General features: G+C 43.3%; 1 protein-coding gene across 1 annotated transcript in view; it reads left to right on the forward strand.

Moving 5' to 3' along the window:
* sumo1 (small ubiquitin like modifier 1) overlaps nt 1-22,809 on the forward strand; it is a 76,708-nt gene that overhangs the window by 14,483 nt on the left and 39,416 nt on the right. The window contains exons 2-4 of the mRNA XM_063037993.1: nt 4,851-4,922; nt 5,030-5,107; nt 12,239-12,310. Coding sequence (XP_062894063.1) covers nt 4,851-4,922; nt 5,030-5,107; nt 12,239-12,310 — 222 coding nt within the window. The remainder of the gene's footprint in view (nt 1-4,850; nt 4,923-5,029; nt 5,108-12,238; nt 12,311-22,809) is intronic.

Here is a 22,809-nt window from a genome sequence, read left to right on the forward strand (position 1 = left end):
CTTCATTTTGGCTACTGCGTTCGGTTTCAATTGTTATCTTTTCCTCTTGCAATTGCATCAGCTCTTCATCTGTCAATTCTTGGTCATGGGATGCCAAAACCTCTTCAACGTCATCTTCGTCAACTTCCACAAACCCAGCCTCCTTAGCCAAGCTCACTATTGTTGTATTTATTGTTGATGGTTCGAAGCCTTTAAAATAGTTCACTGCTTCGGGACATTGTTTCCTCCAAATGCCACTTCTCATCGAGACTGTTAGCCTATTGAGAGCATCTCCAATGTTGGTGATCGCCAGTTTTATATTGTAGTCTTTCCAGATCTCTCGCAAAGATGCTTCGGAGTTGTCCTCTCTGTCAATAGCACTTACAATAAAACCCATCACATTTTGCGTATAGTAAGCCTTAATTGTGGCTATTAGGCCTTGGTCACACGGCTGCAGCAACGATGTCGTATTCGGCGGTAAGAACGCCACAGGAATGTTACTGCCATACTCGGTAATGCCAGGCGGATGAGCAGCACAATTATCGACAATCACAAGACACCTATTATCGGGGTTATTTTCTCTACAGTATTTTTCAACAAAAGGACTAACGTATCTGCTCATGTACTCAGAAAAAAACACTTGGGTGTTCCAACTGCTTGGATGTGAAAGGAACACAACGGGAAGTGTTTTCTTATCCGCTCCTTTAAGTGCCCTCGGATTTTCTGAATGGTACACTAGTAGAAGCTTAGTGGCGTTAGTAATAGGCATTAGGGTAAACCTGTCCTTCGATGCCTTGTGTCCCTTAGCCTGCTTTTCTTCTTTTGAAATAAATGTCTTACTCGGCAATTTTTTCCAATAAACTGCAGTTTCGTCACAGTTAAACATTTGCTTATACGAATAACCACCTTCTGTAATTATTTTCTTCAGTTCTGCTGGGAACCTTTCAGCAGCTTCAGTATCAGCCGAAGCACTCTCTCCAGTAAACGTTGAACTATGAAGCTGCCCTTGCCTCAGAAACTGATCAAACCACCCGTGACTACCTTTAAATTCCACTTTCGCAATACTTTCATCACCATTGGCCAGTGCTTTGTGTTTCAGCTTATTAAAAAGACTGACTGATTTCTCCTTAAGTATAAGAAAACTTAACGGAACACCACGCTTTGTACACCCATCAGTTCACTCAAGCAATAGACTTTCCATTTTATCCATTACTGGATGCCGAGTAAGAGAGACCACTTTGCTACGAGCAGAACTAACAGTAACATCGGCAGCTTTCAAGCTTTTTTCTCTCTGCGTATAAATAGTGCGAATGGTGGATGCAGGCAAGTTCAGCGCGCAGACAATGTCCTTACTTCGTTCACCACGATCGAAATGCTTAATTATGTCTAGTTTTACGCTAAGTGTAACATCCTTACGAGTTCTTTTAGGCTTTTCCGATACCTTCGAACTCATCTTGCTGACGGATGCACAAAATGAATCGAGATAAAGCACGTGTTTAAGCAATGCCGACTAGAATGCAGTTCCAGGGGAGGAACTTGGCTGTTCGGGCATGCGCGGCTTTTTTTTTTGCACGTCGGCAACTTTTTTTCACACGCCGCCATTTTTCGCGCGCTGCTTTTTTCGTAACAGTGAAAAAACCTTCTGTGAGCGAAAACAGGGTAGTAATGTAGGTCTTTTGTAACAGTGAGGTTTCGTAAAGCGAACGTCTGAAAAGCGGGGGACACCTGTATCACATTAGTACTTTTATATTTTTCTGCGGAAGAAGGTAGGAGAATGGGATTGAGAGGGGTAGTAAATCAGCCACGATGGAATGGCTGAACAGATTTGATGGGCTGAATGGCCTAATTCTGTTCTTCTGTCTTGTGGTCTTTTCTGCTGTAGCTATTCTCTGTTATTCCAGTTTCCATTTCTATGTTGCATCTATTGTCAAGGTAACTGAAGCTCTTGTTGACAGTGTTATCAAATGTTGCCTGTTCACCAGTAACTTACTTACCGATGCTATGTTACCAAGAAAAACGATTAATTTTGCCTCCGCTTTAATTTCAATTCATTCTGACTAAGTTTTGTTTTAAATTAAAGGAAAAGTAAATGACATGTGTACATTAATTTAACAACGATCACACCTGAATGTATGTGATTAATCAGTATTAGGCACTCTTGATTACACCTTTTCCAACCCCAGATCAAATAAATGCTCCTTCCTTTTCACATACAAGATGGTTTCCTCCTTGGCATGTTCAGTGGTGGTCCTGCCTCCACCTCCTTATTAACTCAGTTGTCTTTATCTGAAAGCCTGATTGTCAGTAAACATCTTCTGCTTCATCATGAATATAGATGGATGATTAGCTCTCAATTTGAAAATATACTGTTTTTTTTTAATATCCACTTGTATCACTGGCGTCTTGTGCCAAAGATATTGTTGCAACAAGTCAAATTTCTGTTAAGTTGTGCATAATATTTACTCATACAAACATTTTGCAGCTACAGCAAGTTCTGGTTCGAGAGCCAGATCTTGTTTTTGTGCATCATAGCCTCCTGCCTGATGGTAGAAAGTCAAAGAAGATGCTGGATGGATGGGTGGGATACATAATAATACTAAGGGCCTTGCATATGCTGCACTCCTGATAGACATCCCTGATGGATGGTAGGGAGACCCCTATGGTCCTCTCAGCTGTTTCCATAATCCTTTGTAGAGACTTCTGGTCTGATGCTCGACTGCTCCCATACCAGATGGAGATGCAACTTGTCAGGACACTCTCAATGGTGCTCCTGTAAAAAGCAATTAAGATGGAAGGACGCGGGGTGAGAGCCTTGTTTGCTTCAATCTTAGGAAGTGGAGGTGCTGCTGTGCTGTCTTGTTCAGGGAGGTGATATTAAGGGACCAGGTGAGGTCATCTGTGATGTGAACTTGCAGGATTTTGTTGCCTTAGCTCTCGCTATGGAGGAGCCATGTATTTGCAGACAGGGATGGTTTGTTTGCGCCTTCCTGAAATCCACAATGATTTCCTTTGTTTTCTCCACGTTCTGGCTTGAGTTGTTCTTCTCACACCAATCCACCAACCACTCCAGTTCCTCACTATACTCTATCTCGTCATCGTTCTTGATAAGGCCAACCACTGTTGTGTCATCCGCAAACTGAATGACACTGTTTTGAGCTGGATCCTGCGACACAGTCATGCATCAGCAGTGTGAACAGCAGTGGGCTGAGCACACAGACCTGGGGAGTGGCCGTGCTCAGTGTAATGGGACGAGAGATGTTCCTGCCCACACAGACTGATTGTGGCCTTACTATTCAGAAGTCTAGTATCTAATTAGTGAGGGTGATGTTGAGACCCAGAAAGGACAGTTTTCCCCCCACCACTTTCAAAGATTCATTTTGCCTTCCTGATGGAGCAGGAAAGCACAGTTCTTTCTTCCCTGAGAGCTGTCTTATCTCTCGATCCTGGCATGGATCTCTGCAGTAAGCCATGGCTTCTGATTTGCCCTCACTTGGATGTGTTTCATGATAGTAACATCCTCAGTACACTTCCCTACGTAGCTGGTCACAGAATCCACGCAATCCTTGATGTTAACATGGTTGCCATAAGTTGCAGCCTCCTTGAACATTCTCCAGTTCATATTATCAAAGCAGTTGTGCAGTGCAGAGATTGCACCCCCAGGACAGGTTTCCACCACCTTTAGAACTGGTTTGACCTGTTTGATCACTGGTTTGTATGCTGGAATTAACATTACAGAAAAGTGATTTGAGAGTCCAATGTGGGGTCGAGAGACTGATTTATAAGCACCTGGTATGTTAAGCGTAAACCAGGTTTCATGTATTTTCACCTCTGGTTGCAAAATCAACATGCTGGTAGAATTTAGGCAGAACTGTCTTTAGGTTTGCATGGTTAAAATCATCTATGATAATGAAGAGACCATCAGAATGTTTGGTTTGAAAGTCACAGATGCTGCCATAGAGCTCATGGAGGGCCTGGCCAGCATTGGTGGGGGTGGGGGTGGTTGGTGAGGATATATACAGCTACCAACACAATTGTGGTGAACTCTCTCGGTGCCACTGTGGTACAAGTTCACCAAATACCACAACCAGATCTTGCACATTTTCAGTTGAAGGTTGTTAAGGCCATTGGTAACATTGGAAGATCATTTTGGGCTTTGGCTGTGGTTGTTAGAATCAAGCATTTGGTGGTGTAATTGGGATCAGGGACTGCCTTTGTTCTGTGGTGTGGGGATTATTCAAGAGATGGTCTGTTGCTCTGTTTTTAGGTGTGGGAAATCAGAAAAAGAAACTGGCTTATTTATGTGTTTGAAGAGAGTGGGGGTGAGAAGAGAAGTAATTGGAGCAGGGACTGACATGTCCTTGTTCCTCTAGAGAGGAAAGGGAATGTTGTCGCTGGAGGAGATAGGTATTCAGAGGTTTGAGTGTGGATGAGCAGGAGAATTATAAGGTTGGAAGAGGCAATTTGAATATTGTAAACTGTGGGAAAGATTTTAGGTGTATAAGAATGTAGGAAGTAATTTTGCTGCAGATGGAATCTACACCAGGATTGAAAGGACGATGGACACGAGGAAATGATGGTTGTCATGTTGTGCTTAAAATAATTTGCGGTTGTGTGGTACTGAAGAAGAACAGCATTATACAGTTATATTTCTTATCTACTGCAAAATATCTGTGGATATAAAATAATGTATTAAATAATTTTGTAATATGCTCCCTTCCTCCATATTCAACAGATGGAAAGATTGACATTCCTATATTCAAGCAAATTCTAATGTGACTTGTTTACAAATACAATATCACAAGTGCAGGTAGCATCCACCTGAGCAACTGTGTTATTTTTCTAACCTAAGTTATCCTTCCTATTGTGATTAGGAGGCAAAGCCTTCCAGCCAGTCGGGAGAAAAGAAGGATGGAGAATATATTAAATTAAAAGTTATAGGCCAAGTAAGTGTCATAACTCAATAACTTTATCTTATTCAGTTTTGATTAAGAATGAATTTATTTCAGATAAATAAAACTAAAGGACATGAAATACACTTTATTTTTGAAAGGACAACAGTGAGATCCATTTCAAAGTGAAAATGACCACACAGCTAAGAAAGCTGAAGGAGTCCTACTGTCAGCGGCAGGTAAGACCACAAAGTCCGATATCATCCTCCTTGCAAGGGAAAAATTGTTTCAGATGGAATTAATTATAATAAGATATTCAGTAATGTTTTCAAGAGCTTGTGTTTTTCTTCAGTGCTAAGGTAGGGAAACCATATGTGGACTAATATACATTTAAGTCATGATAATACTCTTGATGTGATTTAAAATAAAATTGTCACATCAAATTGCTGCGAGCTGCCAACAATAGCAAAGCTTTAAATTGTAATTCACTCAAAACGTTCCCTGTGAGCATAACTATAATTTAAAAAAACAGCACTTATAAAGGTAACGCTGCAACACACATCAAAGTTGCTGGTGAACGCAGCAGGCCAGGCAGCATCTCTAGGAAGAGGTACAGTCGACGTTTCGGGCTGAGACCCTTCGTCCTGATGTGTGTTGCTTGAATTTCCAGCATCTGCAGAATTCCTCGTGTAAAGGTAACGCTGGGTGTTTTTCACAGTTGAAGGTGATGTGGCAGAGAAAATTCCCATGCCTTGAATTGTACTTTGCTGCAGAGCAATGCAATACTCAAATCCAAATATCTGAAGTTAGACTAAAATTACAATTTTAAAAGAAAAGATGTGCACTTAAATTTTAAGACCATAAGATTTAGGAGTAGAATTAAACCAATTGGCACATCGAGTATGCTCTACCATTTCATCATGGCTGATCCAATTTTCTTCTCAGCTCCTGTCTCCTGCCACCTTTCTATATTCCTTCATGTCCTGATCAATCAAGAATCTTATCAAACTCTGCCTTAAGTATACATAAAGTCTTGTCTTCCACAGCTGCCTGTGGCAAAGAATTCCAAAGATTCACTATTCTCTGACTAAAGAAATTCCTCATCAGCTCTGTTCAAAAAGGACACCCCTTTATTCTAAAGCTGTGTCCTCTGGTCTTCGACTCTCCCATCGAAGGACACACCTTCTCCACATCCACTCTATTAAGGCTGTTCACCCATTCTGTAGGATTCAATGAGGTCACCTCTCGTTCTTCTGAATTCCAGTGAATACAGGCCCAGGGCTATCAAACATTTTTCATAAGACAAGTCATTCAATCATGGAATCATTTTCATGAAACTTCTTTGAATCCTCTCCAGATTCATCACATTCTTTCTAAGAAAGACCATAAGATATAGGAGCAGGAGTAGGCCATTTGGCCCATCGAGTCTGCTCCGCCATTCAGTCATGGGCTGATCCAATTCTTCCAGTCATCCCCACTCCCCTGCCTTCTCCTCATACCCTTTGATGCCCCGGCTAATCAAGAACCTACATACATTTCCCAATACTGTATTCCGTCTGCCACTTTTTTGCCTGTTCTTCCAATTTGTCTGGTCCTGCTCAATCACATTGCTTCTTCAGTACTAGTTGCCCCTCCACCTATCTTTGTATCATCCACAAACTTTGCCACAAAGCTATCAATTCTATTATCTAGATCATTGACAAGCGATGTGAAAAACAGCAGTCTCAATACTGACCCCTGAGGAACACCACTAGTCACTGGAAGCCAACGAAAAATACCTGTCAGTCATTCCTCTATGCATGCCAGTATCTTTCCTGTAACACCATAGGATTTTATCTTGGTAAGCAGCCTAATGTGTGACACCTTATCAAATGCCTTCTGAAAATCCAAGTAAATGACATCCACTGCCTCTCCTTTGTCCACCCTGCTTATTATTTCCTCGAAACACTCTAAGAGATTTGTCAGGCAAGATTTCCTTTTATAGAAACCATGCTGACTTTGACTTATTTTATCATTAGTCTCCAAGTACCCTGAAACCTCATCATGTATAATGGACTCCAACACCTTCCCAACCACTGAAGTTAGGCAAACCTGCCTATAATTTCCTTTCTTTTGCCTTCATCCCTTCTTAAAGAATGGAATGTCATTTGCAATTTCTCAATCCTCTGGAACCACGCCAGAATCAAGTGATTCTTGTAAGATCATAACCAATGCATCTGTTATCTCTTCAGCATCCTTTCTCCGAACTCCGGGATGTAGTCTATCTGGTCCATGTGACTTATCCACTTTAAGACCATTCTGTTTGCTGAGCATATTTTCCTTTGTAATAGCAAAGGCATTCACTCCCACTCTCTAACACTCACAGACATCTGGCATACAGCTTGTGTCTTCCACAGTGAAGAAAGATGCAAACTTTCCATTAAATTAATCTGCTGTTTCTTTGTTTCTCAATTACTACCTCACCAGCACCATTTTCCAGTGGTCCAATATCAACTCTCACTTCCCTTTTATTGTTTATAATAACTGAAAAATACTTTTAGTATCCTGCTTTATATTATTGGCTAGTTTGCCCTCGTATTTCTTTTCCCTTCTTAATTGCTTTTTGGTTGCTTTTTGTTGGATTTGAAAAGTTTCCCAACCATCCAACTTTCCACTTACTTTTGCTACTTTATATGCCCTTTCCTTGGCTATTATGCAGTCCTTAACATCCTTTGTCAGCCAGGGTTGCCTACCCGTGCCATTTGAGAACAACTTCCTCTGTAGGACATATCTATCCTTTACCTTGTGAACTATTCCCAGTAACTTCAGAATCTCTGCTCTGCCATCATCTCCGCCAGTATTCCCTTCCAATCTACCTGGGCAAGTTCCTCTCTCATGCCTCTGTCATTCCCTTTATTCCATTGCGATACTGATACATGTGACTTATGTTTTTCCCTCTCAAATTGCAGTATGAATTCAGTCATATTATGATCACTGCCTCTTAAGAGTTCCTTTACATTAAGATCCCTGATAAGATCAGGGTTATTACACAACACCCAATCTAAGATATCCTTTTCCTGATTAGGCTCAAGCAAAAGCTGCTCTAAAAAGCCATCTCGTAGACATTCAACAAGTTCCTTCTCTCACGATCCGACACCAACCTGATTTTCCTAATCCCCTTGCATATTGAAGTTTGCCATTACAATTCTGTCTTTACATTTATTACATGCCTTTTCCAGCTCCCTTTGCAATCTCAACCCCATATCTTGGCTACTATTTGGAGGCTTGTATGTGATTCCCATAATGTTTTTTCACCCTTGCAGTTTCTTAAGTCCACCCACAAAGATTCAACATTCTCTGACCCTGTGTCACCTCTTTCTAAAGATGTAATTCCATCTCTTGCCAACAGAGCCACACCACTGCCTGTCCCTTCCTGACTGTCCTTTCAATACAAAGTATTTCCTTTGATAGTCTTCCTCACTGTCCACTACACCCGCAATCTTGGTGTCATTCGCAATTTTGCTGATCCGGTGAGCCACGTTATCATCCAGATAATTGGTATAGATGGCAAACAACAACGGACCCAGCACTGATCCCTGTGGCATACCACTCGTCACTGGTCTCCAGTCAGAGAGGCAACGATTTACTCCCACTCTGGCTTCTCCAAGAAAGCTAATGTCTAATTTACTCCCTCATCTGGAATGCCGAGCGACTGAACCTTCTTGACTAACCTCCCATGTGGGACCTTGTCAAATGCCTTGCTAAAATCCATGTACACAACATCCACTGCCTTAGTTTCATCCACTTTCTTGGTAACTTCCACAAAAAATTCTACAAAAGATTGGTTAGACATGATCTACCATGCACAAAGCCATGTTGACACTCCTTAATTAGTCCATGTCTATCCAAATACTTGTATATTCAGTCCCTTAGAATACCTTCCAATAACTTCCCCACTACTCACATTAGGCTCACCATCCTACAATTTCCTGGTTTGTTTTCAGAGCCTTTCTTGAACAATGGAACAACATTGGGTATCCTTCAATCCTCTGGTACTTTAGCTGTTGCTAAGGATAATGTAAATATATCTACTAGGGCTCCGGCAATTTCTGCACTTGCCTCCCGTAGGGTCCAAGGGGCACCTTGTCAGACCCTGGGGATTTATCCAGCCTGATTTGCCTCAGGACAGCAAACACCTCTTTCTCTGTAATTGGTTTCGGGTCTATGAAGTTAATGCCACTTAGCCTCACTTCTATAGACTTTATGCCTGTCTCCTGACTAAAAAAAAAAAAAAAAATTATTTAAGATCTCCCCAATCTCTTTTGGTTTCATATATGAATTACCATTCTGATCTTCCAGGGGACCAACTTTGTCTCTTGCAATCCTTTTGTAGAATTTCTTAGGATTTTCCTTTACCTTGTCTGCTTGCACAACCTTGTGCCTTCTTTTAGCCCTCCTGAATTTTTTAAGTGTTCTCTTGAATTTCCTATTCTCCATAGGAACCCCATTTGTTCCTACCTTCCTATACCTTTTTTCCTTAACTGAAGCCTAAATATCTTTTGAAAACCAAGGTTCAATAGAAACATCAAAAACCTACAGCACAATACAGGCCCTTCAGCCCACAATGCTGTGCCAAACATGTCTTACCTTAGAAATTACCTCAGGTTACCCATAGCCCTCTATTTTTCTGAGCTCCATGTACCTATCCAGGAGGTTCTTAAAAGACCCAATTGTATCCGTTCAATAGTGCCATTTAATATAAGAGAAATACATATGCACTATACATCCTGAAATTCTTTTTCTTCACAGCCATCACAAAAACAGAAGTGTCCCAAAGAATGAGTGACAGTTAAAACATTAGAACCCCAAAGCCCCTCTACTTCCCTCTCCCACACACAAACAGCACCAAAGCAACTACCCTCTCTTGCCTCCACCCACTTCCACAAAAAAGCATCAGCACTCTCCACCTACTAAACATGCAATAGCAAAGCCTCCAATAAAGACCATGATCTGCAGCTCAACAAAAGTATCAACAAGTATGAAACTTCCCGTGTTACTTGTGTAGCCCCCCGGCAAGCCTCAGGGTCGCTCAGCTCGCTGTTGTCTAGGGAGACAGCGCTCGGCCCCGCCAAACTAGGTAATTAGTTTGTGTGGATGCTGTGTGATGTACCCCACCCCGCCCAAATAACAGACAATACACCAGATGCAATTAAATGAATTACAGTTTATAGATATTACTGGAACTATATAATTAATAGAGAATAAAATATAAAAGGAAAATAAAAGACGCCACACTTATCAAAGTTCAATCTCTGTGCACAAACAGTTGGAGCTCGGGACCTTCCTTCTTCACCCTGCGATCCCCTCGGACCACCTTGACCTGCCGCCTGGGACCAACAACAGTGGTCGACCAGACGCTCCACATGAGTCCGTCTCCGTCTCCTCTCCTCGCCGACCACCCTGGACCTCGGACTCCTGATCGGGGTCTGACCCTGTTAGCCAACTCACAGCACCTTGTCCATCCTCACTCTCTCTCTCGTGCCTTCTCCCCAAAAACCCGCGCATCACAATAACTTACAGACACACAGAAAGAATATCATCTATTCCAATTGGTTTGTAACGCCCTCTTATCAATAACATAATCCAAACAAACTGCCAGCTGGAGGACTTTCTCAGCAGTTAACATAACAGAGAAGCCATTCCAATTATAACATAACAAAGAAGCCATTTTAATTAGCCTACGTAGTAACATAAAAGAAGAAACCCCTTACACTTGTGTTTATCTAATCCTGTACCATGTATTCTGGAATTCTTCTGTATGGATTTGGAGAACCGAATGGAAAGAGCATCCATTTTATATCTTTCATTTCATCTGAATGTGGCTCTTTTGAGCGATGAACTTTTGAAATATATCATGTTGTAGAGAAATTTGACAACTACTTGCAACATAGCAAGGTTCCCTGAAGAGCAATCAAGTCCAAGATATAGTCTTGATGGTTCAATCTTAACCAATTAACGTGGAGAACTTCCCTGCTGTCCTATGAGAGTTAGCAGAGAATTTTTATAATCATCTGAGGATATGCAGGATCTCAGCTTAACAGTCCGTGTGAATGACTGTCTTTGTATTAGGTTATTACTCTTCTGACAGTGCATTGGGTGTCAACCTGAATTATGTGCTTAAGTTTCTGGAGTGTTGTTTGAACCTTCAGCCTTCAGACACAAAAGGCAAGATTGAAATATACCTGTATTTTTCAAATGGCAGGAATTGCTTTTGAAAGTTAACCACAAAGGAAGTTACTTTGTCACTTTGGTGCAGAAATTAAAGGAAAAAATAGCATTAATATGCATTTCTCAAAAAGATTAATGTATATACTACTACAGATTATATATAAAAAAAATCACAAGGATGATGAGATTTACAGTTTTGTTTTATTTAAACATTGTGTGAATAATATAATCAGTAAAGCCAGCTGGGAGTAATTGTTGAAACCGCTTTGCCAGAGAACTGAATTATTGGTAATTTAATAGATGATGAATTGGTTTCATAGTGTTGGCTGTGTACATTGATTGGACACTATTTCATTAATAGGCTAGGAAGCTTTTTTTTCATGGCCATTTAGCTTGATTATATTGTCAAAAGTTAATTGTAATATAAAAAATTAAGGCAAAGGATTAAGGGTTCATCACAATCCATTGTAATTTTTTAAGGAAAACTTCCCAAAGTGAAATGTACAAATCAGAGTTGTGCTAGGTACAGCCTGTGCCAAATGCAGTCTGTGGGCCTTGGTAATCCAGCAACAAAGCTCAGGCAACTCTGTTCTATTTGCACTTCTTATTTTCTAGTTTCCATTTATAATTTTGTGAGCTTGGCGTTTTGGAAGAGCTCTTGATGTTGCATCGTTGATGGATATTTACTAAATCGGAAGACCAAGGTCTGTTAGTATCAACGACTTGAGATATAGGCAACTTAAAGGGAACATTGAATTCAATGGTATGTTATACTCCTTTATATGCACTTAAGCAGGCTAAAAGCACAAAAATCTTAATGGATGCACCTCTGCTAAACAGTGGTTAGTTCAATATCAATTTTCTTTTCTTGCAATAAAGCAGTGTATTTCACAAATTTATTACACAAGGCCATTTTTCACACAACCCCAAACATAATGAACAAATATCTGAAAGTGCAGCTTTGGAACTGACCATTTACGAGAAAATATGGAATGTCTGACCTCCTGTTTTTAAATTTTCCTGCTGAGAAAATCTTCGACTTGGGATGAATCATGGCACAATTTCATATGATCATTTTATGAACTTTCAACAGATTAAAGAATAAAAGCTTGCAAGTACAATTTTCTTAATTAAGCACCTTGTCTAATTTTTTTTTGATGCAGGATGTTCCCGCAAATTCACTTCGATTTTTGTTTGAAGGTCAACGCATTACAGATCAGCAAACACCTAAAGAGGTATGGGGGCATTTGATTTGAATGTTCGATTCATAACTTAGATGTACCCTTGAGGAGCTATTGCTTCTCAGTTAGAACTACTGTATGTATTTAGCCCTTATTGTAATAGTTCTGCAATATTTTTAAAAATTGATAATTTTAGTGAGGGATTTTGATGCTGCCGACTGGTAAGTCCTCTGTCTGCTATAAAGTATCTGTAGTACCAAGTTTCGTGCACTCCGGGCTAGGTATTACGAAGTATTATTTCCTCCTCTTTATTCTAAATATTCTTTACTCAAGTATCGCTAAAAGACTTTACACCAAATTAATATGAAAATGCTTTCTTAGCACAGCAAGTTTCTTTCTAGTTCATCCAAGTCACTCCTGAAGCTGAGTTGAAGATGCGTAAAACTATTCTCAGCTCCCGTAATCAAACAAATTAGGGATAAAATTTTAATCCTATTGATTTGATTGTGCAGTTCTTTCTTTTACTTCAGTCTTCACTCTCCAGGGCGCAGGCATGGGCAAGGTTGTATGGAAGACCAGCAGTTGCCCATGCTTCAAGTCTCCCCTCTCCACGACACCAATGTTGTCCAAGGGAAGGGCATTAGGACCCATACAGCTTGCCACCAGTGTCATCGCAGAGCAATGTGCGATTAAGTGCCTTGCTCAAGGACACAACACGTTCCCTCGGCTGGGGCTCGAACTCACGGCCTTCAGGTCGCTAGTCCAATGCCTTAACCACTTGGCCATGTGCAATACTACAGATCGTGCAGTATTTCTTTGATTAAACACATTTGATGTACAAATTTTCATTATAATGTAATTGGCTTTAGTTTACAAGGCTATTCTTCACTACTGTAAGCATTATAGGCTTTCAATTTGTGAAATGTTGTTTCATTTAAGGTTTTCAACCAGTATATGCCTTTCACAAATTGAGGAATTACTGCATTCAAATTTTGTTTAGGGCACAACCTCTGAAGATTTTCCTACTTTGCCTGTATTAATTTGTAGAATTCTCTCTACTTTTGTCCTTTGCTAAGGTAGTTTTGTTCAGTTATCGGACCCTTGGTATCTTACTGTATGGCATTTATGTTGGAATTTTGAAAAGAAAACTACCATTTTTCCAATTACGTTAGTGACTTGTCAAATCTTTTTTCAAATTTCACCTGATATGTATGCATGCAGATGCATAGTCTATATATTTATGAGTTTTATAAAGACCCCCAAGCAGTAGTAAGGATATGGTCTACAAATTACAACGGTAGGTAGAAAATACATGCCAAAAGGTCAATGTTACAATGATTTCAATATGCAGATAAATTGGGAAAATCAAGATGGTGCTGGATAAAATAGGCTGTAGTCAGCATGGTTTCCTCAAGGGAAAATCTTGCCTGACAAATCTGTCAGCATTCTTTGAAGAAATAACAAGCAGGATAGACAAAGGAGAATTGGTTGATGTTGTGTACTTGGATTTTCAGAAGGCCTTTGACAAGGTACCACACATGAGGCTGCTCCATAAGTTACTCATGGTATTACAGGAAAGATTCTAACATGGATAAAGCAGTGGCTGATTGGCAGGAGGAAAAGAGTGGGAATAAAGGGAGTCTTTTCTAGTTGGTTGCCATTGTAGGGATGTTCTACAGGGGGTCTGCATTGGGACTGATTCTTTTTACATTATATGTCAATGATTTGGATGGTGGAATTGATGACTTTGTTGCAAAGTTTGCACACGATATAAAGTTGTATGAAGGGGCAGGTAGTTTTGAGGAAGTAGAGAGACTATAGAAGGACTTAGACAGATTGGGTTGAACCAAAAAGAATAACTTCTCTCAACTTCACTCACTCCATCACTAAAATATTCCCACAACCTATGGACTCACTTTCAAGGAATCTTCATCTCATGTTCTCAATACTTGCTGTTATTATTTCTTTCTCTTTGTATTTGCACATTTTGTTGTCATTTGCACACTGTTTGAACGGGCAAGTTGGTGCGGTCTTTGATTCTGTTATGGTTATTATTCTATTATGGATTTATTGAGTATGCCTGCAAGAAAATGAATCTCAAGATGATATATGGTGACATATAGTTGCAAGAAAAAGTTTGTGAATCCTTTGCAATTTCCTGGTTTTCTGCATTAATTACTGATAAAATGTGGTCTGGTCTTTATACATCACAATAAAGACTAACACAATCTGCCTAAATGAATAAACCCACAGACTTTTCATGTCTTTATTGAACACATTGTTTAATCATTCACAGTCCAGGCTGGAAAAAGTATGTGAACTTAGTAACTGGTAGAAACTCCTTTAGCTGCAATAACCTCCATCAGACTTTTCCTGTAGTTGCAAATTAGACTTGCACAACAGTGAGGAGAAATTTTAGACCATTCCTCCATACAAAACAGTGTCAGTTCATCAATATTCTGCGATAACTTGCATGAACAGCTCTCTTCAAGTCATGCCACAGCATCTCATTTGGGTTAAGGTCTAGGCTAGATGCAAAGTGTCCCTCTACACAAACTTCTGTCACCTTTTGCCTTTGTTACATCAAGCCTTGATTTTTTTTTTCTCAAATCACTTCACAACCTCTCCCACTTTTCATAAAATCTGCTGCCTATTTTGTTTACCAATTTTTGTTCATCCAGTGTTCCATAAACTATAGCGGGTTATAATTGAGCAGTGCCCCAATTTTTGAATTCATATCCTTTTCAAGTTCTATCTTTATCGATGGAATCTGCTGTGTACATACATCTATTGATGCTTCTGGACACATCTTCAGTGATGTTCCTGGAATCATCGGGTGTTTCAGGTCTTTCAACATCATACAACCTCCTCCAGGTGACCCAGCCGGGGCTGATCAGACCCCAGCTTGTGTCCGGATGGCTAGCTACTTATGACTCCATGGCTCCCCTCTTTTGAGCCACAGCCATCTTGAGGCCCTCTCTGCCGCATCGGCGGTACTGCGGATGGCTCTCCTCTTCCTCTCTCCCTCGATGCCCAAAGTGCTGAAGGCTCTAACTAAGGAACGGGCTACGAATCCCCTACAACCAACCTCCACTGGGAGACACCTCGCTCTCCATCCAGCCTGCTGACAGTTGCTGACCAGTCCTGCGTACTTGGAGAGCTTCCTGAAAACTATGCCCCGAGATATTTTTACTTATCGAATTCTGACTTCTTGAGTATCCAATTTTAATTTCTCCACCATTATCAAGCTGTTCTTTTAACTGTGAATACCATAATTTCTGGCATTTCCTGCCTAAATATCTGCATCTATTCACCCAAACTTGTTCCTTACAGCCTATTCTGGTATCTGTCCCCCACTTTTCCTTCGCTACATCGACGACTGCATTGGCGCTGCTTCCTGCACGCATGCAGAACTCGTTGACTTTATTAACTTTGCCTCCAACTTTCACCCTGCCCTCAAGTTTACCTGGTCCATTTCCGACACCTCCCTCCCCTTTCTAGATCTTTCTGTCTCTGTCTCTGGAGACAGCTTATCCACTGATGTCTACTATAAGCCTACTGACTCTCACAGCTATCTGGACTATTCCTCTTCTCACCCTGTCTCTTGCAAAAACGCCATCCCCTTCTCGCAATTCCTCCGTCTCCGCCGCATCTGCTCTCAGGATGAGGCTTTTCATTCTAGGACGAGGGAGATGTCTTCCTTTTTTAAAGAAAGGGGCTTCCCTTCCTCCACTATCAACTCTGCTCTTAAACGCATCTCCCCCATTTCACGTACATCTGCTCTCACTCCATCCTCCCACCACCCCACTAGGAATAGGGTTCCCCTGGTCCTCACCTACCACCCCACCAGCCTCCGGGTCCAACATATTATTCTCTGTAACTTCCGCCACCTCCAACGGGATCCCACCACTAAGCATATCTTTCCCTCCCCCCCTCTCTGCATTCCGCAGGGATCGCTCCCTACACAACTCCCTTGTCCATTCGTCCCCCCCATCCCTCCCCACTGATCTCCCTCCTGGCACTTATCCGTGTAAACGGAACAAGTGCTACACATGCCCTTACACTTCCTCCCTTACCACCATTCAGGGCCCCAAACAGTCCTTCCAGGTGAGGCATCACTTCACCTGTGAGTCGACTGGGGTGATATACTGCGTCCGGTGCTCCCGATGTGGCCTTTTATATATTGGTGAGACCCGACGCAGACTGGGAGACTGCTTTGCTGAACATCTACGCTCTGTCCGCCAGAGAAAGCAGGATCTCCCAGTGGCCACACATTTTAATTCCACATCCCATTCCCATTCTGACATGTCTATCCACGGCCTCCTCTACTGTAAAGATGAAGCCACACTCAGGTTGGAGGAACAACACCTTATATTCCGTATGGGTAGCCTCCAACCTGATGGCATGAACATTGACTTCTCTAACTTCCGCTAGGCCCCACCTCCCCCTCGTACCCCATCTGTTACTCTTTTTTATGCACACATTCTTTCTCTCACTCTCCTTTTTCTCCCTCTGTCCCTCTGAATATACCTCTTGCCCATCCTCTGGGTCCCCCCCCCTGTCTTTCTTCCCGGACCTCCTGTCCCATGATCCTCTCGTATCCCCTTCTGCCTATCACCTGTCCAGCTCTCGGCTCCATCCCTCCCCCTCCTGTCTTCTCCTATCATTTTGCATCTCCCCCTCCCCCTCCAGCTTTCAAATCCCTTACTCACTCTTCCTTCAGTTAGTCCTGACGAAGGGTCTCGGCCTGAAACGTCGACTGCGCCTCTTCCTATAGATTCTGCTTGGCCTGCTGCGTTCACCAGCAACTTTGATGTATGTTGCTTGAATTTCCAGCATCTGCAGAATTCCTGTTGTTTGCGTTTAAATTCACTACTGCGAAGCCTCTTCCGGTGATGCCTACACCGAAGAAGTTTAGATCCTCTCTTCGACGGGAGTTTGGTGAAACCATCTCTCACTGCTCCCCATCTGTGATTTCTTCGGCTCTTCAACTTTTCGACCAGACTTTGACTCAAACTCGCTATCACAGCCATGTATCCTTTCTTGGAACGTGCCTCCGTCGCCAACTTACTCCAGTTGGCTTTAGGATTCGTTTCCAAGCCTCTCAATTTGGACCTTCTGAGGATCCCAGGTACTCACATTTCATTGACTCTGCCTCTCGCCGCTTCTCCCGTCAAGCTCTGAAGGCGACGCTCTCCGCCATGAGGAGGTACTTGGTGTCCCTATCGCAGACCCTTCCACACCTTCGGGACACTTTCTTCGCCGTCTGTAATGGTCCTACCCGCTATTTCATCCTCCGTCGGATCCACACCTGCAATCGCCGTTTCTTTGACTTTGTCATGTTAGGCAAAGATCGCAAGATCTTACATCTACGGACTCCAGAGCCTGCCGGCCCCGACGCTAGCAGGCATGAACTTTCAATTGCGGCGCCTGCCATTGATCTCGGCGGCTCCAACACCTCAGGGCATATTCAAAACCCGGACTCCAGCAACGACCATGGAGACATTCAAAGCGATTGCGCAACCACCAACTGCGACTCCAGCCTTGAACTCCAGGCCGGGTCTTTATGTGCTGCTGTTGTGACTCCCGTCTCCCCTTCCCCCACCACCACTCCGCAGCCCCGTCTTCCTCAGATCCCACCGTCAACTCCTGGGCCCTCAGAAGCTCCATCTTCCTCTCACCCCAACCCTCCCTTCTCCATTGACACCCCCAGCCTCCCCCCTCCCCCTTCTGATCCCAGCTCTCATCCGTGCCGGGTCTTTACCATCCCCTCCGACCTTCAACTGTCGGAGGCAGAGCGCTCTGTTCTCAGTAAGGGCCTCACGTTTGTCCCCCTTCGCCCACACCTCAGCGAGTTCCGTGTTCGCCATGATGCGGAACTTTTCTTCCGCCGTCTCCGTCTCCGAGCCTACTTCTTCGGCAAGGACTCTTCCACCCCCACCGATGACCCCTTCTCCCGTCTTCAACCCTCCTCTTCTTCATGGACACCCCGCTCTGGTCTTCTGCCTGCTCTGGATCTCTTTATTGCCAACTGCCGACGGGACATCAACCGTCTCGACTTCACCGCACCTTGTCCCCATTCCAACCTCACTCCTTCGGAACGCTCTGCTCTCCACTCCCTCCGCACTAATCCTAACATTATTATTAAACCCGCTGATAAAGGGGGTGCTGTTGTAGTCTGGCGTACTGACCTCTACCTTGCCGAGGCACAGCGACAACTCGCGGATACCTCCTCTTATTTACCCCTCGATCGTGACCCCACTAAGGAGCACCAGGCCATTGTCTCCCACACTATCAACGACTTTATCCGCTCAGGGGATCTCCCATCCACTGCTACCAACCTTATAGTTCCCACACCCCGCACTTCCCGTTTCTACCTCCTACCCAAGATCCACAAACCTGCCTGTCCTGGCCGACCTATTGTCTCAGCTTGCTCCTGCCCCACCGAACTCGTTTCTGCATACCTCGACACTGTTTTATCACCCCTTGTTCAATCCCTTCCGACCTATGTTCGTGACACTTCTCACGCTCTTAAACTTTTCGATGATTTTAAGTTCCCTGGCCCCCACCGCTTTATTTTCACCTTGGATGTCCAGTCCCTATATACTTCCATCCCCCATCAGGAAGGTCTCAAAGCTCTACGCTTCTTTTTGGATTCCAGACCTAATCAGTTCCCCTCTACCACCACTCTGCTCCGTCTAGCAGAATTAGTCCTTACTCTTAATAATTTCTCCTTTTGCTCCTCCCATTTCCTCCAAACTAAAGGTGTAGCTATGGGCACCCGTATGGGTCCTAGCTATGCCTGCCTTTTTGTTGGGTTTGTGGAACAATCTATGTTCCGTGCCTATTCTGGTATCTGTCCCCCACTTTTCCTTCGCTACATCGACGACTGCATTGGCGCTGCTTCCTGCACGCATGCAGAACTCGTTGACTTTATTAACTTTGCCTCCAACTTTCACCCTGCCCTCAAGTTTACCTGGTCCATTTCCGACACCTCCCTCCCCTTTCTAGATCTTTCTGTCTCTGTCTCTGGAGACAGCTTATCCACTGATGTCTACTATAAGCCTACTGACTCTCACAGCTATCTGGACTATTCCTCTTCTCACCCTGTCTCTTGCAAAAACGCCATCCCCTTCTCGCAATTCCTCCGTCTCCGCCGCATCTGCTCTCAGGATGAGGCTTTTCATTCTAGGACGAGGGAGATGTCTTCCTTTTTTAAAGAAAGGGGCTTCCCTTCCTCCACTATCAACTCTGCTCTTAAATGCATCTCCCCCATTTCACGTACATCTGCTCTCACTCCATCCTCCCACCACCCCACTAGGAATAGGGTTCCCCTGGTCCTCACCTACCACCCCACCAGCCTCCGGGTCCAACATATTATTCTCCGTAACTTCCGCCACCTGCAACGGGATCCCACCACTAAGCATATCTTTCCCTCCCCCCCCTCTCTGCATTCCGCAGGGATCGCTCCCTACACAACTCCCTTGTCCATTCGTCCCCCCCATCCCTCCCCACTGATCTCCCTCCTGGCACTTATCCGTGTAAGCGGAACAAGTGCTACACATGCCCTTACCACCATTCAGGGCCCCAAACAGTCCTTCCAGGTGAGGCATCACTTCACCTGTGAGTCGACTGGGGTGATATACTGCGTCCGGTGCTCCCGATGTGGCCTTTTATATATTGGTGAGACCCGACGCAGACTGGGAGACCGCTTTGCTGAACATCTACGCTCTGTCCGCCAGAGAAAGCAGGATCTCCCAGTGGCCACACATTTTAATTCCACATCCCATTCCCATTCTGACATGTCTATCCACGGCCTCCTCTACTGTAAAGATGAAGCCACACTCAGGTTGGAGAAACAACACCTTATATTCCGTCTGGGTAGCCTCCAACCTGATGGCATGAACATTGACTTCTCTAACTTCCGCTAGGCCCCACCTCCCCCTCGTACCCCATCTGTTACTCTCTTTTATGCACACATTCTTTCTCTCACTCTCCTTTTTCTCCCTCTGTCCCTCTGAATATACCTCTTGCCCATCCTCTGGGTCACCCCCCCCCCTTGTCTTTCTTCCCGGACCTCCTGTCCCATGATCCTCTCGTATCCCCTTTTGCCTATCACCTGTCCAGCTCTCGGCTCTATCCCTCCCCCTCCTGTCTTCTCCTATCATTTTGCATCTCCCCCTCCCCCTCCAGCTTTCAAATCCCTTACTCACTCTTCCTTCAGTTAGTCCTGACGAAGGGTCTCGGCCTGAAACGTCGACTGCGCCTCTTCCTATAGATGCTGCTTGGCCTGCTGCGTTCACCAGCAACTTTGATGTATGTTGCTTACAGCCTGCCTCTTTGACAAGTGCTTGGTTATTTTCTATAACGGGCCAGATATTTCTGGCAAGGATTGCTGGTGTGAACTGTATTGGATTCATAGGGTGGATCTGAGCAACAGCAGGGCTTCCAAAGCTGTGATCAAAAGACTATGAAAGCTTTTGATGATTGGAAGATTCCACGTACTTCTGTATAGTTATTTTTAATTTTTTTCATCTTTATCATTTCTGATTTGTCCCTTCAGTTTAGTTGTCATCTTTTGGTGAAGAAATTTCTTACTGTGCTTGTCTGCAAGACAGACTCCTTATTTTGAGACTGTGACCCCTTGTCCACATCCACTACCCTTAATATAGGTTTCATTAATATGACCCCACATTCTTCCAAACTCTAGAGCAGTCTTTTTATCTCTCTTTACATAATAGCCCATCTTCGTAGGAATCAAAAAGATGAGCATTCCCTCCATTGGATAGATTGGGAGAATGGGCAAAGAAGTGGCAAATGAAATACAATGTTGGAAAATGTATGGTTATGCACTTTGGTAGAAGAAATGAACGGGCAGACTATTATTTAAGTGGGGAGAGAATTCAAAGTTTTGAGATGCAACGGGACTTGGGAGTCCTCGTGCAGGATACCTTTAAGGTTAACCTCCAGGTTGAGTCAGTAGTGAAGAAGGCGAATGCAATGTTGGCATTCATTTCTAGAGGAATAGAGTATAGGAGCAGGGATGTGATGTTGATGCTCTATAAGGCGCTGGTGAGACCTCACTTGGAGTACTGTGGGCAGTTTTGGTCTCCTTATTTAAGAAAGGATGTGCTGACGTTGGAGGTGGTACAGGGAAGATTCACTAGAATGATTCCGGGAATGAGAGGGTTAACATATGAGGAGCGTTTATCCGCTCTTGGACTGTATTCCTTGGAGTTTAGAAGAATGAGGGGAGACCTCATAGAAACATTTCGAATGTTGAAAGGCATGGACAGAGTGGATGTGGCAAAGTTGTTTCCCATGGTGGGGGAGTCTAGTACGAGAGGGCACGACTTAAGGATTGAAAGGCACCCATTCAGAATAGAGATGCGAAGAAATTTTTTTAGCCAGAGGGTGGTGAATCTATGGAATTTGTTGCCATGGGCGGCAGTGGAGGCCAAGTCATTGGGCGTATTTAAGGCAGAGATTGATAGGTATCTGAGTAGCCAGGGCATCAAAGGTTATGGTGAGAAGGCAGGGGAGTGGGACTAAATAGGAGAAAATGGATCAGCTCATGATAAAATGGTGGAGCAGACTCGATGGGCCGAATGGCCGACTTCTGCTCCTTTGTCTTATGGTCTTTATTATAAGTTTCTCTCATAAACGGTAATGAGCTCTCCCTGCCATACCTATTTGGGACAATTCCCAAATACTTCACAAATGTGAGGAAAAGAAATACATCCCATGCCATGAAGAAATTTCTGGGATGGTGGTGGTGGGGAACTAGTAAAGAATTTTGCATCTGTGTGGTGACTTTCATGACCTCTGGTCATCTTGAGTACTCATGTTGAATCATTTTGAAGTGCAGTTAATATTTTAGTTTGAGGTAAAATAGCAGCCAGTTAGTTCAGAGCAAGCTCCCACAAACAGCAGGTGATAGTAAACAATGAAACTGGTTCCTAGTTGAGCTCATTTTAAAAGACCAACACAAAAGAAAATTCCTGTTCTTTAGATGAGTGCAAAGGGCTCTTTTGCATTGACTTGAGTGGGCAGATGGGGTTTTGGAGTAGTAATAGGGTAATATTGCACAGAAAGAGGCCCCTTTGGCCTAGCTTGTCCATGCTGACCAAGATGCTGATCTAAACTAGTCCTGTGTTCCCACATTTGACCCATATTGCTATAAACCTTTTCTATCTGTGTAGCTGTCTAAATGTATTTTAAATGTTGTTATTGTGTCTGCCTCAACCACCTCCTCTGGCAACTTGTTCCATATGTACACCATGCTCTGTTTGAAGAAGTTTCTCCTCTGGTCCCTTTTAAATCTTTCCCTTCTCACCTTAAAGCTATGCATTTCAGTTTTTAATTCCCTTTCCCTGAGAAAAGGATTGCATTAACCATATGAACTTCATCATTTTATACACTTCTATAAGGCCACTCCTCAATGTTCTAGACTGCCCAACTTCTTCTTGTAACTCACACCCTCGAGTCCTAGCGGTATCCTTGTAAATCTTTGTGCTACTTTTTCCAGCTTGTCTTTCTTATAGTAGGATAAC

Source organism: Mobula hypostoma, chromosome X1, assembly GCF_963921235.1.
Source record: "Mobula hypostoma chromosome X1, sMobHyp1.1, whole genome shotgun sequence".
In the NCBI taxonomy this organism is placed as follows: domain Eukaryota; kingdom Metazoa; phylum Chordata; class Chondrichthyes; order Myliobatiformes; family Myliobatidae; genus Mobula; species Mobula hypostoma.